The 18,112-nt window shown below is 31.4% G+C and overlaps 1 protein-coding gene across 2 annotated transcripts in view; it reads right to left on the bottom strand.

Annotated features, from left to right (window-relative positions):
- The window catches only part of LOC127701655 (synaptogenesis protein syg-2-like), a 92,208-nt gene that overhangs the window by 59,328 nt on the left and 14,768 nt on the right, over nt 1-18,112 (bottom strand). The window contains exons 12-25 of one of the 2 annotated variants that reach the window (XM_052205644.1): nt 17,675-17,797; nt 17,329-17,353; nt 16,041-16,165; nt 15,080-15,104; nt 13,958-14,025; nt 13,546-13,567; nt 12,753-12,814; nt 10,193-10,220; nt 8,958-9,019; nt 8,060-8,075; nt 7,174-7,244; nt 5,440-5,467; nt 1,737-1,807; nt 243-1,176 (exon numbers count right to left, since the gene is read on the bottom strand). In XM_052205644.1, the coding sequence (XP_052061604.1) occupies nt 1,109-1,176; nt 1,737-1,807; nt 5,440-5,467; nt 7,174-7,244; nt 8,060-8,075; nt 8,958-9,019; nt 10,193-10,220; nt 12,753-12,814; nt 13,546-13,567; nt 13,958-14,025; nt 15,080-15,104; nt 16,041-16,165; nt 17,329-17,353; nt 17,675-17,797 (794 nt within the window). In that variant the 3' untranslated portion in view covers nt 243-1,108. Of the gene's footprint in view, nt 1-242; nt 1,177-1,736; nt 1,808-5,439; nt 5,468-7,173; nt 7,245-8,059; nt 8,076-8,957; nt 9,020-10,192; nt 10,221-12,752; nt 12,815-13,545; nt 13,568-13,957; nt 14,026-15,079; nt 15,105-16,040; nt 16,166-17,328; nt 17,354-17,674; nt 17,798-18,112 lie in introns of those variants that run through there. The other variant, XM_052205643.1, reaches the window with a different exon arrangement.

Here is an 18,112-nt window from a genome sequence, read left to right as displayed (position 1 = left end):
GTTACACCCGGCCACCAAAAGCTTTATTTTTGTGAAGCCTAGGTGGTCGGATTCAGTGCAGGCGATTTGGTGTCACGATATCTCAGTAGCATGAGTTCGAATCCCGGCGAGGGAAGAACAAAAAAATTGCGAAAGCAAATTTACAGATCTAACATTGTTGGGCTGATGTTTAGACGAGTTGTATATATATATATATATATATAAAGATTCTGAAAGATTGTATAATAAAAACTATAACAAAATTTTCCATACGTTTCGGCCATTACAGCCTTCTTCATTGGAATAAATTACATCGCTTGGATACAATACGTTATAATAACTACTATGAAGTTCATTTGCCGCGTGTTTTTCCTTTTTTTGTAAATATTTTCACTATCGTTCATTCATTGCGTTGAGTCCATCAGGCTCTAAAGTTTTTAATTTTTTTATCCAAAAGGCTTCTTTCGTTTTTCTGTAAATTTCTGTTCCAAATACTCTTTCTATGGCGGTAAATTTTTCATCGAATGATTATGCTGAATGAAGTGGTTTGCTACCGGATCGTCTGTTTTGTTTGTTCGTATTTTTGAAAAGTTCAATAGCATCCGTTGATAAAGTGTATCACCCGTTTGTCCTACATATATAAGTTTTTCGCATTTTGTACAGTTAATTGCATATACTACGCCCACGGTTTTACAGTTTATTCGTCCCTGAATGGTATATTCCTTCCCGGTGTTGTCACAAAATACCTTGGTTTCATTTATGTGTGAGCATAATGTACTATTTTTACCGTATGGTCCACAGCCATATATATATATATTTACAAGTCTAAATTGAAAACAACGTTCAAACCTAATATTGCGTTGGATAAAAACCGCAATTTTTATATATATTTAAGTATCGTTATCTTAGTAGATATACATAAGTACATGTAAAAACACATATTAGTAAATGAGATGAAATTACAATGTATGTAAAAAATCGGCCTTTATAGGAAGGATTGACACAGAATATCTAATGAAAATTGTTGCGTGTTGGCAGAAGGATTAATGACGATGATACTTGAACAAAGCCTGAATAAATGAAGACCTGATGGCAATGTCAGGCAAAAAAGAAATAGCAACTGTCATGATTAGATTTTAGTTGATAAAACACTTGAATACATGTCTACACTTTCGTTTTTCGTGGTTTTGTTAGCCTCTGAAATAAAAAAAAATATATATATATATGCATTAATGATAGGCAATTGTAAACGATCAACAGAATAAATTATAATAGTAAATGGTATTCTTGCCTTAACTTGTTATTGTTATCACTCTTAGAATGTTTTCATTACTTTCAAAATGTATGAGTGAAGTGGTTGCGTTTAGAACAGATAATATATCTTTCAGAAAATATTAAATGTTTGTGCTTACAATGTGAATGGACCTTTGCTCCATATCTTAGTCTGATTTTTAATGGGTTTGTTTACTCATTAGTCGCAATATATATCAACTCATTATATATTCATTATAATTTGTTCTTTTTTGGATTTGATGATTCTTTATAAAATACATAATGGAAGTTGAAGTAGCGGCAGTTCCAGGCAATATACTTTTATTTATGTTTAATACACAGATACACACTATTCACAACATAAATCAATGCTGTAATATCTTTTTTGAAAAGGCTCTTCGGATATGATGTTTAATTTCTAAAATACCTAATTGGAATGATAGTGACAGGAAATATTTATTGTCAAACACAGAGGATTATCTCACCTTGTGGGGTCGTCGTCATTGATTCGTATAGCTGAGTACTGCTATCTTTGGATTTCGTATCTTTTATTTCCCTGTAGTCAAGCATATGTATAATATTATACACGTTTTCTCAAAGAAAACATTCATATCGATATTTATTTGTAATATACATTTGTGATTTTAGGATATCCTTATCTCAATACGAGCAATGGCCTTAGCTTACAAAAAAACATTAGAAACTTTTTAATCTATTCGTTTCTTTCTATGCCAGAGACATTTCCCATTTTCTGTTTCGTGAACTGGTAGAATATTCAAACAATCATCTTTGATGAATGTAAAGATGTTAATATCAGTGAAAATACACCTACTTCATGTAATTGCAGTAATTCCGAATACATTTATGGACCCATTTCCCATGTTATAACAGGAGATCTTAACATCGTTCAAGACCGAGAGTTAAAATCATTCCTCAGTAAAGGACCTAAATATCGTCCCCCGTCAATTATTATTTGGAATGAGTGTCGTAATATCATCCACGACTCACTCCATACTTACTGTTTGAAATGGATAAAACGGGAAAAAGCTGACAAAAAATCTTTGGACTCTTTTTTTAATTCAGCAATGAATATAGTTGATATACGTATTCAACATTTTAAAGAACATTTTACTCTTAACAATAACCACAATAAACCTATTTCTCGTATCAAACATAAACTAAAAGAACTAGCCAAGGAATTTGTTTTTGTCCCGGCCGATAAAGCTGCTAATAATATTATTATTGTTTGACGTAAATTTTACATTGAGGTTCTGAAAAAAGAAATCACCAATTCACCAACATTCAACTGACTCCAGTTTCAGAAAACGACATCTGTAACAAACAAAAACTTTCAGCTACCGCTTTATAGGCAGAACCAAATACAATGAAAGTCCCAACTATGTATTGGCTTCCGAAGCTACACAAAACACCTTACAAATATAGATTCATTTCGTCTTCAAGCCATTGTTCCACTACTAAATTGTCTATTCTTCTTACCAGTACACTTGGTACTATCAAAAACCTGATAATAAATTGTTCAAATAAGGCCTTCGAAAATAGTGGAATTACACAATGTAATTACTTTTGGAGTGTCTAGAACTCGTTGGAAGTACTTGATAAATTACATGCATATATTGGTGATTTTGAATCTGTTCAAAGTTTTGATTTTTCTACCCTATATACCACATTGCCTCACATTCTCATTAAGAAAAAATTCACACACCTAATTAAATTGGCATTTAAAAAGTCAGAATGTGAATATATATGTTCAAACTCTTTTAGGTCATTTTTTAGTAGCAATAAACAAAAAAACTATGTCAATTGGACATGCTTTGATACTATATATGCCCTTGAATTTTTACTAGATAACATTTTTGTTCGCTTTGGAGATTCCGTATATCGTCAGGTTATCGGAATTCCAATGGGGACTAACTGTGCACCACTTATTGCGGACCTTTTTTTGTATTGCTATGAGTTACAATTTATGACAAAAATCAGCAAAGACCCATCGAAACAACATCTGATACACAAATTTAATAATACTTTTAGATGTTTGGATGATATTTTGGCTCTCAATAATGACGACTTCAGTATGTATACTAAAGAAATTTATCCTGTTGAACTTACTTTAAATAAAGCTAATACTAACAATGACCACTGCCCTTTCCTCGATCTTGATATCTATATCATTAACGGAAAGCTTAATACTAAAATATATGATAAAAGAGATGATTTTTCATTTCCTATCGTTAATTATCCATTTTTAGATGGTGACGTTCCCTTGTCACCATCTTACGGTGTTTATATATCTCAACTTGTACGATTCGCTCGTGTATGTAACAATGTTTTAGATTTCAACGAGAGAAATTTATGTATTACTGAAAAATTATTACACCAGGGTTTTCGATATCACAAACTAGTCAAAACATTTACTAAATTTTATCATCGGTATAAGGACAGCATTCGTAAATATAGCTCAACATGCAGACTTCTTACACGTTCAGGTATTTCACATCCAATTTTTTATGGAAATATTCTTTATAAAGCACAAAAATGTCAGTATTCACCTCTGAAGCTAACAAAACCTTTAAATAGACTTATTAAGAAGGGATATAGTTACGATACTGTTGTCAGGTCATTAAAGATTGCATATTTTGGCGTTAATATTGATTCACTTATAGGGTCTTTGCATCGGCACTAAACACATTTATTTAAAAACCAGTTGTTGGCATGACACGGGTTATGTTCTTCTCATATATGTTATGATGGTATGATACTAAACCCCTAACGGGAAGGATTGTGCCTGATATTCATATGATGAAGACATAATCTTTCAATCAGTTTAATTGAAGTCTGGAGCTGGCATGTCAGTTAACTGCTAGTAGTCTGTTGTTATTTATGTATTATTGTCATTTTGTTTATTTTCTTTGGTTACATCTTCTGACATCAGACTCGGACTTCTCTTGAACTGAATTTTAATGTGCGTATTGTTATGCGTTTACTTTTCTACATTGGCTAGAGGTATAAGGGGAGGGTTGAGATCTCATAAACATGTTTAACCCCGCCGCATTTTTGCGCCTGTCCCAAGTCAGGAGCCTCTAGCCTTTGTTAGTATTGTATTATTTTTAATTTTAGTTTCTTGTGTACAATTTGGAGTTTGGTGTGGCGTTCATTATCACTGAGCTAGTGTATATATTTGTTTGGGGGCCAGCTGAAGGACGCCTCCGGGTGCGGGAATTTCTCGCTACATTGAAGACCTGTAGGTGACCTTCTGCTGTTGTCTGTTATATGGTCGGGTTGTTGTCTCTTTGACACATTCCCCATTTCCATTCTCAATTTTATTTCAACTACTGGATCGTTACTAGTGACCGTTTCGTTCACGTTAAAATCACCAGTCTAGTATGGAGGATAAACATTTGATACTTGTATTTGCTGTATTTACTGTTCATAAAATGTTTAAACCATTCAAAACCTTTACCTTTTTACCTCATGCATATAGGGAAAAGGGAGATTTTAGGTTTATGGTTTATGGTTTCCCAACTTAGTTGTTGATTTGATATGAACGACATTATATAAATAACACATGGCTGAGACGGTGATAGAGCAGATTGTTACCCAGAGAAAGCATTGTCAACTGAGGCGAAGCCAAGGTTGTCAATGTCTTTTCGAGGGGTAACAATCTGCTCTATCACCCTCTCAGATGTGTAATATTTAACTTATCATACTGAATGTTCTGTTATTACTGTCTATAAAATTTCAAATTCAAAGTAATAAATTATGTCGTCTTGTACATAACAGTCATCCGTATTTATTAAAGCGCACTCTTGAGCAAGCGTCTCCGTGAAGGGTTATAGAGTATTTGCCATGGGATAGGGTAAATTGTCTCCCTCGTATTAACCAATCAAAATCTAGCATTTTAACATGAAGTATATAAACAGTGATTAATATTCAAACAGAACGCTCGTCTGTCGTATCTAATTATATGTCTGGTATTTTTTTTTGAGATTAACAGTTTTAATGAAAATTGTTTCCAAGTTTTTAAACTTCTTTCTTGAATAGTCCAAATCGAGTTTTGTAGTTTTATTTATACATCAATGATCATTCAAAATTGCATTGGTTAATTATTAACAGCGAAGAGGGATTACAATTTAGGATTCAAATCGACTGCATGGTTGTGAATATACTAACCTGCCTTGGTCTAACTTTGAAGTATTTTCTAAAATAAAAATAAGATCAATTGTTTTCTTTTTTAATTTAACGTTTATTTGTAATGTTATAGTCAGATTATCACTGATTAGAGTTCCAAGTATTTTATTTCGAAAGATGTAATGACTTCGTTGTATTCTATGTACATTGGAAAAATAAACCTCCGTAAGAAATGCACAAAGCAAATAGTTACAGAAGTGAGTAAAATTACCCAATTGAAACTATTGAAGCGAATTTGAACTACCAAAGCTAAAACCATTAAATGGTTTTTCAAGAGTTTCATATCTTTCTGTAAACGTTATATGAAAAAGTGAGAAAAAAAACCCAAAAATACCGAACTCCAAGGAAACCCAAAACGGAAAGTCACTTATCAAATGGCAAAATCAAAAGCTCAAATACATCAAACGAATAGAAAACAACTGTCATATTCCTGACTTGGTACATGCATTTCCTTATGTAGAAAATGATGGAATAGACCTGGTTTCATAGCTAGCTAAACCTCTCACTTGTATGACAGTCGCATAAAATTAAATCATATTGACAACAATGTGTGAACAAAACAAACAGACATAATAGGTTAACATGTCAAAAATAGGGGTATATGATTCACATTATCTTAAAAAGGAAGGCACAAATGGAACAGTCGAAAAACCACAAGCCAAAAGAAGAAAAAGCAAAAAAAGCCAAAGAACATTTACAAAATACTACACAAAAAACTATCGAGAGATATTTTATATCTATTTTGGATAGCAGAAAGATGTGGATGGAAGCACCGACAAGCGGACTAACAATTACAAAGCAATGTTATCATTGTCTTCCAATCATGGTGGATATATTTAAATGTACCATAATGAACGCTAAGTTTAGTATCTTGCTTGTAAGCAATAGCCTCTCCGTGAAGGACATAATAGTACGAAATTCCAGAAATGCAATTACTTATTTTTATAGTCGCATTGGGGTCAAAATCAAAACCCACACTAGATCAAAGGCAAAGGAAAATTGCTAATCGGAGAGCCTTTGCCATAGGGTCATTGTGGTACATACAAAGTGTACACTTCAAATTATTTGTGAAAATGTGGAAATGGCAAACATTAGAATCTGAAAATCAGAAACTGAGAATTGCTTGCACAAAATGAAAAAAAAAAAAAAAAACTTTATCAATTGCATGCATCCGAAGAGCTTTTCTAGGTTAACCTTCATAAGGAACGCTAATAGCGGAATATTTTCTGTTTGCATATCATAAGACATCTGCAAAATTTTAGTTAGTGTTTCAGCTGGCAAGAATATATAACTCTTTACGTATTTGAGTAGTTATACATCCTGGACTGTCATTTTCGGGGATATGAGCGTTCATGATGAAGATAAATCTAGAAAAGTGTTTCTAATGCAACACATTTAAAAACTGTTATTTTTATTTTTTAAAGAATATCCGACAGTTTTAATATCTATTAGATAGAAAATGCATTTTGGGGTTGCATTTCTACTGGCACTCAGTATATAATCTAAAGTTTATGACATTTTACGTTATTGGACATATTTGTTATAATGTTAGTTTTAATCTATCATATATTTGCTTTTTAGTAAGGCACACAATAATAAAGTAAGGCAATACATGTATTTGAATTCAAAATTGGACTTCTAAAATAAAAGCATTATGCACTAGTGTATTATATTTTTAAGTAGATCAATGCATGTTTAAACATTTAACCTACTTACCACATGAACGCGCTTTCATCGATTCGTAAAGTTGAATATAATTGTCTGATAAGCGTGTCGTTGGTGGTTTTCTGCAAAGTTAAATATCTTCGTATACGTGTACAAAGCAGTTATAGACTAGTAATTTACAATCATAAAACACTGCAAAGGTTTTTACAAATTAACTACTTCAGTATCCATTCTTATTTAATCTTCTGAGATAATGTTTTTATTCATACCGACATTATTACATATTTTCATTGAATAATAGTCTTGATCATTTACACTCCAATAAACAAAAACAGAAACAAGAGCATATATTCGCATTTGAATGTTAAATATATTTCGTGTGTAATAGTTCTCAAATTATTGAGGGGAAATCGAAGCATCTGTAATGGCTCCACATACCATAACAACCCAACTGGCATTATTTCAAAATATTTCTGACATAATTAGAAATAAGAAGATGTGATATGAGTGCCAATAAGACCATTCTCAATCCAAGTCACAATGTGTAAAAAGTAAACAATTATAGGTCAAAGAATGGCCTGCAACACGGAGCCTTGGCTCACACCAAACAGCAAGCTATAAAAGACCAAACATGACTGGTGTAAGCCTGTTTTCTAGATTTTAAACATTACATTTAAACAACAAATGTTTGGAATGTAACAGATGTGAAAAATTACAAGTAAGATACCAAGGTGATAATTGAAAATCTACATCTGACAAAATGTAACTACAGCACCACAGTCAGACGAAAAGAAAACACTTATCTAATAAAAATACACAAACAATTGTAGAATTGATATTCGCGATAAATTTTGGAATACAATTTATACAGCGGTATAGTACTGTTGCCTTTCCTTAAGGATATATTTGTATACACTTAAAATTAATTTGTACTTACTTAATTGGTTGTGTAACTAAAAGTAAAAGAAAATATTTAGACGCTAAAGCACATCAACTAATATAAGTGTACGTTTTCAAATTGAAGATTTCTTACTTCTACTACTCTTCGTCGTCAGTATGCAACTACTTGCAGTAATGGAAGCAAGCTTTGTGTTGTAGCAAGTACATTTTGACCATGGTTTCCAATGTATGTACCATTGTTGTGTATTTCCTTGTTCACGTAAGCGGTTATGCTGTTGCATGTGTTGGTAGCTGCACTTTTCAAGTTGCTTTTTATAGGGTGTTTTATTTTTACAACATGTGTTCTAAATAGACTTAGTGGGAGGGTTTTGTATGATAAACTATTTCACCAAATGATGTGCTTTATAGGTCACACTATCTGAACCATATGTTGTTTTGTTTTGTTTGTCTTTTTTGTACGTCTAGTTTTTATTCAGGTCGAGTGTTGATGGTTCATCTGTTTTGTTGTATTGTGTGGTAATTTATTTCTATTATATTTTTATATATTCTTGCAACTATATATATTATTTTTTTATTTTTAAATACTGTAAAATTCACATACGCCTTTTTTAATTTTCCAAATGAATGCTATTGCTGTTCAACATAAAACGAATAATTTACATATGGTCTTCAAACGAACAGTTCATAATTGCAGCCATTCAATGTCTAATAACCTAATCATTGTAAATATATTATATATACCATTTTACTTGTTTCGTAAATTGATAGCTCCACATTTATATCGCACGCATTGCTTAAATTATTTTATCATATTCGAAATTCGTTATACCAACCAAAATACGGGATAATTAGTATTAACCATACTCATAGTTTACTTTTTTAAGCTTTGACACAAAGTTAAGAAAGTGATAATAAAGACAAATAGTAATCCTTACCTTTTGTTCCTGTCCCCATATCCTCGTATGTATTTGTATCTAATTGATGTACAAAATCTGTCCTAATATTAAAGAAATCAATGCTTGATTGCTGTCTGTTCAATGTCCAGTGACAATTAAAACGATTGTCACTGTTCAATGTCCAGTGACAATCGTTTTAATTGATATTTATTGAAAGTACTATGTTCCGCATATTTGCCTTGGTGAGATTGACGCTGGAAATTTGGACATGACTGAGATAAGGGTTACAAAAGTCTTAAATTATGTAACCTACGAAAAGTTGTAACAAAGGTTCTTTATCGTGCAGATACGTGACATTTTCTTATCTCATAATTTTTTTTTTCAACATTCATATAAGTAGATATTCAATAAAGTATAATTGTAAAATGTATCCTGGAAAACACATTACTGATAAAACTAAGGAAACATGTATCTACAGAAGTCATTTAATCATCTCCAAAAAACTCCTAGATACGTATGCAGCAAAAATAAAGACGACCCAATACTTGGACCTCAGCAGTTTTCTTAGATATTCAAAAATACTTCTATATACATTTCTTGAAAACTTTTTCAATGTTTTTGATAGGAAAATCAAATAGAGCACTTTTTTTGGCTATTCAGTTTAATAGAAAACATATCATCAGTCAATTTCCACCTGATTATAAATAGGAAATAATTTAATTTTGAAGTCATAAATATTTTCCAAAGTATCTACCTTACCATTTGTTGCTTTTCATAACACCGAACCGGGGCTACTAGACAAGAAGAGGTAATACATCTGTACAAGTTATAATTCTGATAGTCAAATTCAGATATTCTTTACTTGCAGGAAAGGGCTTTAAATCAGGTTTTTGGTGTAAGAATTCCAATTGAATCTTAATCGATTAAAATTTATCAAAAAAAAACATAGTCTATTATTTAAAATTTGTGGAAGTATTATACTGAAAATAGAATCTATTTTACATAATAATGATACCATATTTCGATTCACCATTTGTTCATATAAAACATTTACAGATTTGAAGATATGAAGAAAAAAACTAAAGCTCATTTCCTGCAATAGGATACATCGGATATGATGGTGAGTTTCTAAGCATGAATCCTTATTGACAAAACATTTTTTTCGTGTTAATGATTATAATTAATCAACACAACTTTTCTCAAACATACTGCATGTAACACGAAATCAGAGCTATTTTGCCAAAGATGCAAACATATAATGATGTATAAATTACCTGCTAGTAGATTGCACAGTGGAATGATCTGCAATATAAACACAATAAGTACAACTGATGCTATATTTGAGAAAAAATGTTCTGCTTTTTACTTAAAGTAATTTTAGTAATGTCTGAGGTACATATCGTATACTCATTAAAACTGTCGCCAAAACTGAAAAATACTCTTTCTTGTTTAGACTTCAATGAAAAACCTGCATTTATTTGATCTTTGTTCGTGTTCTATTCAATCTATATATAAATAACTCGGCCACATACAAAATCATACTCAAATTAATATAAATTAAAATGCTTTTGTACATTAAACAGTCAACTAACCATATATATGACAAAAACAACAAAATGCATAACCTGTTTCGTTATCGAGTACCCAATATTTTGAAAAACAAGTTGTACGATACAAGCTCAAGTCTAGCATTTAAAACAATAGTTTTGTTTAATTTTAAGTGATTTTGGCTCAAAATGATTGTTGTTTAATGTTTCAAATTGCATTTTTCTATCAAATTATCTGTCCAAATCGGTTTCCAAAAAGTACTGTTCCCGTTGTAAGTTGTTCTATAATGTATTTGATTTTGTATGGCATTATTGACAATGAAACTTATGGTTTGCTCCTTCAAATACAATGAAATATGATGATAAATATCCTTTGAAATTAAAATATAAAAAAAAAGCTTTAGATGCTTGCAATCATAATACATGGATTTCAAACTATCGAAGGATACAGCGGATGATTTTTATAAATGTATAGATTGTCGAGTTTTATTCACATAAGTATCGTTAAATATGTTATATAGATACAATGGATAAGCGTGGATTCTTGAAAAAGAAATCATGAGCCCGGAGGCCGAATGGTTTGTTTTTCATGAATCTACTCTTATTCATTGTATCTATAACTTAAACTATTGTGTTAATTTCTTTTCAAAATTAAGGCCTTTTCTTAATTAGAAGGTATTGTAACTGAGTTTAAATAACCATGTTATCGTGTCCAACGATGCATTGATAAATCTAAGATCACAATTTATTGGTTAACAAAATACAAATATAACACTTCTACCTTTAAAGATCTTGATATTACCAGGCATATGAATATTATCTGTTTATACAAAATAAGACATATTCGAAATTATTTCTAATAAAATTGAAAATGGAAATGGGAAACGTGTCAAAGAGATAACAACCCGATTAAAAAGCATATATAAAGTATATATAATAAGTATGTTATCGAAATTTTTTTTCTAGCACTCTAGGCACATCACGATTTTGTCGCATAGGAATTTGCGAACAAACCTTTGTAAAATTATGTAGTAAAACAGATTAAATCATACTATATTTATAAAACAAAAATTGAAAAATAGAATGTAATCATTTTTGTTTCAAACATGTGAAATAGCCAATAATAATAAAAAAAAAAAAAAAAACCGGTAAAACTCGCTATTATTACAAAAATATCCACTATAACTTGCAAAATTAGAAAAAAAACAGGACAACTTAAGAATTGGAACAACAGAGAGAATACAGGGATTCGAACCTAAACCGACAAATCCCGATCTTTAACTCATTAATTTTAACCATGCTAACCTCGCGGCTACCAACTCCTACTATACGACTGCCTATTGTGTCTATATAAAGGTACAAGCCCTGTGTGTCCGATGAACCGATGTATATCAGATGTTCATTTAAATATATAAAATAAACATCTATAGTGTAACCCATTGGTAGCTGAGAGGTTTCGTCGGTGTGTTGATGTCAGTCACACATAACAGATTTCAAGGAAGGGTTCGATTCCCAGTGAAGGCATATAAACATTACAAAAATTAAAGGTCAGTTTTTAAATTAATTCCATTAGTGAACAGAAATCAGTAAATTAGCCAATTCAAACTTAAAGAAATTAGGCACACAAAGGAAACAATTGAATATAATTTGGTGAGTCAATTTCAGCGGCAGATTTAGGATGCGTTGATTCTAGAAAACGAATCCACTGTAAATGAATAGGCTGACGTCACCACAATGGTTTAACGGTCGCGAGCCACAATGTTGATTTTTTGGGGGCTAGTGGGAGTAACGAACCAGCAAATAAAACTTCACAGTGTGTCGAGCGGCTTGTATTTTACGATATCGATATGCAGAATAATCTGTTTATCGTGTTATTTCTGGGGTTTCTTTTCACTCTCTTGTATAGTTTTACGCTTGACAATGGTAAGCACGATAACGTCTCCTCATCTATTGTGACGTCGTTGATAACTTATGTTTACATCTCAAAGCCGTGATACGAAGTTACAGAGCCACTTGGCAGGTTGATATAATAAAAGGGAAGCACCATAAGCATACATATGTTCGTTCGTTTGTGGAATATCAACTTACGATTACAAGCTGGATGTTAAGAAACAAACGTTTTTTTATATTTGGAAAGGCTGCCGTATTTGTTAGTTATGGAAATTAAAACATATGTTGCTAGGTTTGATTATATTTTTATTATTTTCTATTTTCTCAATCCACCACAATAAGAAGCCTTCTAACGGGTATGTATTATAATTAATCTCATTATATAAGTATATAATACCTGTCGGGGCTTCTTGATTCGTATACACACTTCGCTGTTCTATACTGGTATCATCTTGATTTCTTTAATTACAAGGAAAACAAATTTGAAATGAGATTGTTTAATAGCTTGTATTACACACATATTTACCACAGCTGATCAGCGTGGATAACCTTCAAGTATCACAGCAACTGTCATGTCGACACCGATACTGGTAATAACTTCAGTGTTTTATTATGCATTTTTGTTGCGAAGAATTTTTGATATTCCTTCATTCAGTACATTTACTGATACTAATTTCGACCACCAATATCATTTTTGAAACGTTATCAATAGAAATGAACAATTATTTTTCGTAAATTAAATTTCTTTGGCCGTAAGTTTTCTCGCCTGAATTATTTCCTATTTTTCCCGTCGAGGCCTTTTACAACTGGTTATACAAAATGGGTTATTCTCATTGATGAAGGCCGTACAGTGACATATAATTAGCTTCTTCCACGTCATTTGAACTCTGGAGGATGCATGTTTCATTGGCAATCATACCACATCTCCTTGTTTCTAGAATCAATGGTTATGCCTAATTAAACATTACTCTGAAAACACCCAACGAATACAGCTTAAGTTTTAACAAAAAGCAACGGTGATCTGTACATGTATGTGCTTTAACTGTAATTACTTCAAGCGTTAGATGTGTTTCATAATCGGCTCAGTTCTCATATATAATATTTCTTCTCTTTAATTTGCTCGTCGCCGGTAAAGAATTGTGTGTATACAATTTGGTGTACATTTTTATTACGTATAGCATGATTCTTACCTTTGTCTTTTGTTCTGTAATTCTAAAAAAAATGAAGATAATCTATTTGAGTAGGTTGAAGGGAACAAGAATGGGATTGTACTTAAGACATAACTACATGTGTTTAGCAAATTTGAAAATTGGCGGTAAGGAAAAAATAAACCATTTAAGACAAGTGATGCCTTAAATATTACTTCTTCTTAATATTGACATAATTCTCAATCGTTGCTATGAGAATATACTAAAGATTTGATCTTTTGATTGTCATCAAAAAATTTAAGGAAAAAACGGCGAGAGAAAAATTGAATTTGATAAAAAAAAAAATCAGCCTTGAAATTTCCAGTTTAAGTAACAAATAAAGTTTATTCAATAATAATAGAAGAATGCATCCCAATTTCAGTTAATCTTTACTAAACAACAAACAAAGTTTTACCTGACGAAGATGCATCACTGTAATGCGTTCCTTGGATGTTTTCAGGTTCAGGTTCATCATATATTAACCTATCACAACATTGTAAAGGGCAGTATTCATTAACAGTTTACATTTTATGAAACAAATGTGTTTAAATATTGGTTACACGTATCGCACTGATTACAAATAAACTTATCATAGATACCAGGATTGAAATTTTGTATTTGCGCCAGACGCGCGTTTTGTCTACAAAAGACTCATCAGTGACGCTCGAATAAAAAAAAGTTAAAAAGGCCAAATAAAGAACGAAGTTGAAGAGCATTGAGGACCAAAATTTCCTAAAAGCTTTGCCAAATACAGCTAATGTAATCTATTCCTGAGGTAGAAAAGCCTTAGTATTTCAAAAATTCAAAGTTTTACAAACGTATTGTAACGAGTCTTTTTATAATTACTTGGTCAACGACACTGTTTGTAGACGTACTCTCGTGCATGGTGCACAGACAGCCTTAGCTCACTTTAGAACAAATTTGCTTCTTAATCATCTTCAAGTGCGTATTTATTTTAGTTTAAGTTGACTAACTGTTTTCATTCGAGCACCACTATTGAATCTTATGTCGACGAAGCGGATTTTTTGTGCATAAATTTTGTCTCACTTGAGAGTTTTTCTTCACGAAATTCCTAATTAAGCAGTGCCAGTTGCATTCTCAACAAAGTATCATTTGAACTAGCGATGGAAACACAACCAAAATTAGGTTTATCATTTACTTAGACATTTATGATCGTCGATTGCTTACAATACATGTACCTGTGTGAGTAATAAGATACATTAATGGAATATGACAGTTGTTTTCCATTCGTTTGATGTGTTTGAACTTTTGATTTTGCCATTTGATAAAGGACTTTCCGTTTTGAATTTTCCTTGGAGTTCGGTATTTTTCTTATTTGACTTTTTAATAGATAAGGCATGCAATCAGCTCACAATGTCGAATTTCTGGCTATGAAAGCGCTACGATTCGCGAGGCTCTTAAATTATAAAACAATATATTATACTGCGTACGACCAGTGACCAATTACATATCTACAGCTTTTCATTCTAATTATATCCTATTGATGGTAGCCGTGCTAAAGACTTTTATGTTTTACCTTGTGGGATTCACATTTGCTTCAACTGTAAAAAAGTTGAAATACATAAGCAATTATAGAAAAGCATATCTAAAGATGCAAAATTGTTATTCAAACTATATTTATCCTTTTCTAGAACTTTTAAAAAAACTACACCGGCAGTTTTTACTTTGACTTTCATTTTGTTCTTTTGGTTCAGTTATTTTGTATAATAGTATTCTCCATCACTTTTGATCTTCTACTATTGTTTTCATTACTGTCTTATATTGGGTCTAAAGACTGTTTGCGGAAGCAGAATTTGATTCTGTCATTAATCTTATGACATATTTTGGATCAGTTTACTGTTCACCGAAGAGATAAATGTTTCTTGCCCAGAGAATAGCAGAAGGATTACATAGTTTTTTTGAATCGCCACTGACTGAAAATGGTGCTTATCTAGAATATTATCATTATTAACTCACCTAATGTTTACGTATAAGTCAAAAGAAACAAAGTACGATAAAAAATTAAAAGAATGTGTATTTCAAGGAAATTTGATAAAACTGTTTGCCTTTTGTAAAACCGGGCTAAAATCGGATTTAATATTTTAATTACAATTAAACAGAACAGTCTATTTCGTCTATCTAAAAAAATTTTCAAAAACAATGAAAATAATCACTTGTATTTTTTTTTCAAAAACTAATTAACCATCAGCTAATATAACATCGTAAAATATTCTTAAGGAGTTTACAGGTTTACAGATTTAACAATAAATATGGACAATTACACCTCATAAATCACTTGGGGAAAAATTCGCATGTTATTTCCAGTTATTAAGATAACAAATTCACAAATGTTTTGAACAATTGGATATAAACCATGTTAAGACTTCTTGTCGTATGTTTGGGATGCCGTGCCTTTCACATATATACTCTGTGTCTTTTCATTCATATTGGCCCCCGAATTTCTAACAGAATCAAATAAAATGGAAAAAAATAGTTACCAACAGCATCCCGACGAATAGATTCGTATTGTTGGTCTGACGGCACATGATAAACGTTGTCTCTTGCAGATCTAACAGAAACATCCCGAACAGGCTTCAAATACCCCTGATTCTGGTTCTGCAAACTTTAGATATATAGGTATAATCATCTTCTTTACTTTAACTAATTGATAGTTTTCATGTTGTTTTGTGAAATGTTGTTTGACTGTTTGTCTTTTTTTCTTTTTTAGTCATGGCGTTGTTCAGTTTATTTTCGATTTATGAGTATGAATGTCCCTTTGGTATCCTTCGACTCTCTTTTTCATGGCTATTCTAATCATTAATTATTTGAGAAAATATTGTAAAATATGTATATAAAAGAGCATAAAATATTTTTGCTTTTTCCTTCAAAAGACTTTTTTCCAGTCAAGAGTTTCGAAGAATATTGACCTGGTAAATAGTTTGCAAACTTTTTCATACTTATTTGTCACTGGACTCAAATAACAACATTGAATTTTCGTATTGCTTGAATTTTTTAACTTACCGGTTACAATGTAAAAAGAAGATCTACGTGTAAAGTGACATATAAAAGAACTACAACATAACAAATGTATGGCATGTGTCTGTCGTCATCCCTCGTCGGAAATACTATTGTGCACGATATTTTGTCTAAGTTACCAGCTTTAATATATAAACATAAGACAATGTGGTATAATTACCAATGAGACAACTCATCAGATACCAAATGACATAGAAGTCAACAACTATAGGTCACCGTACGACCTTCCTCAATGAGCGAAACCAATACCGCATAGTCAGCTTTAAAAGGCTCCAAAATGACAAATGTAAACAATTCAAATGAGGAACTAACGGCCTGATTTATGTACAGAAAATGAGCGAAAAAAACATAATATAATTTTAACATATAAACTTATTTGAAGATGTCAACCCTCTCCCTTACCTGGGACAGTGGTGTAACGTCAGAACACAAGAAAAAACTATAAAAAAAATAAACGAAAAAAAATAGGAGAAACAGCATAAAACGGCAACCACTCAATTACAGGCATTTTAAACAAGAATCTCTGGTTTTGATTAAAGTAAATAAAATATTTACAAATAAAAACAACGAAAAAAATGTATAATGATACTACTCAATTGTTTATTTATTACTGTTTTTTATAAATGTTGATCAGTTTTATTTTCAGTTATAACCCATGTGTACAGAAATTTAATTGATCAATCGAAACATCGACTTGAATAGATCTACTCCAAAAGGAAATGAAGTGTTACGGTCTAACATATTATTTACCCGTCTTTGTTCTTACGCTGGCGATCTGAAACAAAATATGTCATTAACTATTTAATCAGTATATCTTTTTTGCATTTGTTCTTTAGCTACAAGAAAGTCACTGTCGAGCTATAATCTGTATTAAAAGAATAGTTAGAGTGAAATTGTTATCGTTGAATGTAATTTGATAAAGAAAGAAAAAAAAACATATATTGTATACATGTATATTTATCAATTTTAATAATATCTAACATGAAGTGTGCAGAAATACAAAAGCTATTTTAACTAATCAGGCACTATTCAAGACACCAAATTTTCAAATTATTATATCAAAAATATTCTGATGAGACTAAACTATAATACTTACAAAACGGTATTAAGATGAAAATAGAAATCAATAGAATGATAACGAATATTGATATAACAGCAACGACGACTGCACCTATAGTTGCGTCTGACATCCCATTCTGTTCTTCTTTGGATGTTATATCTGGTTGAATATAAAATCTTTTATATAGATTTTTAAAGGGATATTTGAGAATGAACTCCTAAATTGTCTACATTTCCCTCCATACATCCGTATTAACTTACTTCCCGTACCTACTTATTTGATAAATTGTTTTATGTATTCTGGTCGTAAACTTGCATTTAGTGTTATAGTCCTTGACGTTAAGCAAATACTCTTATACTATCAAACAACGAAAAGTAAAGTAAGTCAATGTTGCACATATTCACAGAAAGCAATCCTATTAACAGCTGCAACATGGAAAACTGAAAACACACAGAGCTATTATTTAGGGTGATG

The sequence above is a fragment of the Mytilus californianus genome, unplaced genomic scaffold, assembly GCF_021869535.1.
Source record: "Mytilus californianus isolate M0D057914Y unplaced genomic scaffold, xbMytCali1.0.p SCAF_5, whole genome shotgun sequence".
Lineage (NCBI taxonomy): Eukaryota > Metazoa > Mollusca > Bivalvia > Mytilida > Mytilidae > Mytilus > Mytilus californianus.
Note: the sequence above shows the minus strand (reverse complement) of the source record. Positions and strands in the feature narration are given on the sequence as shown.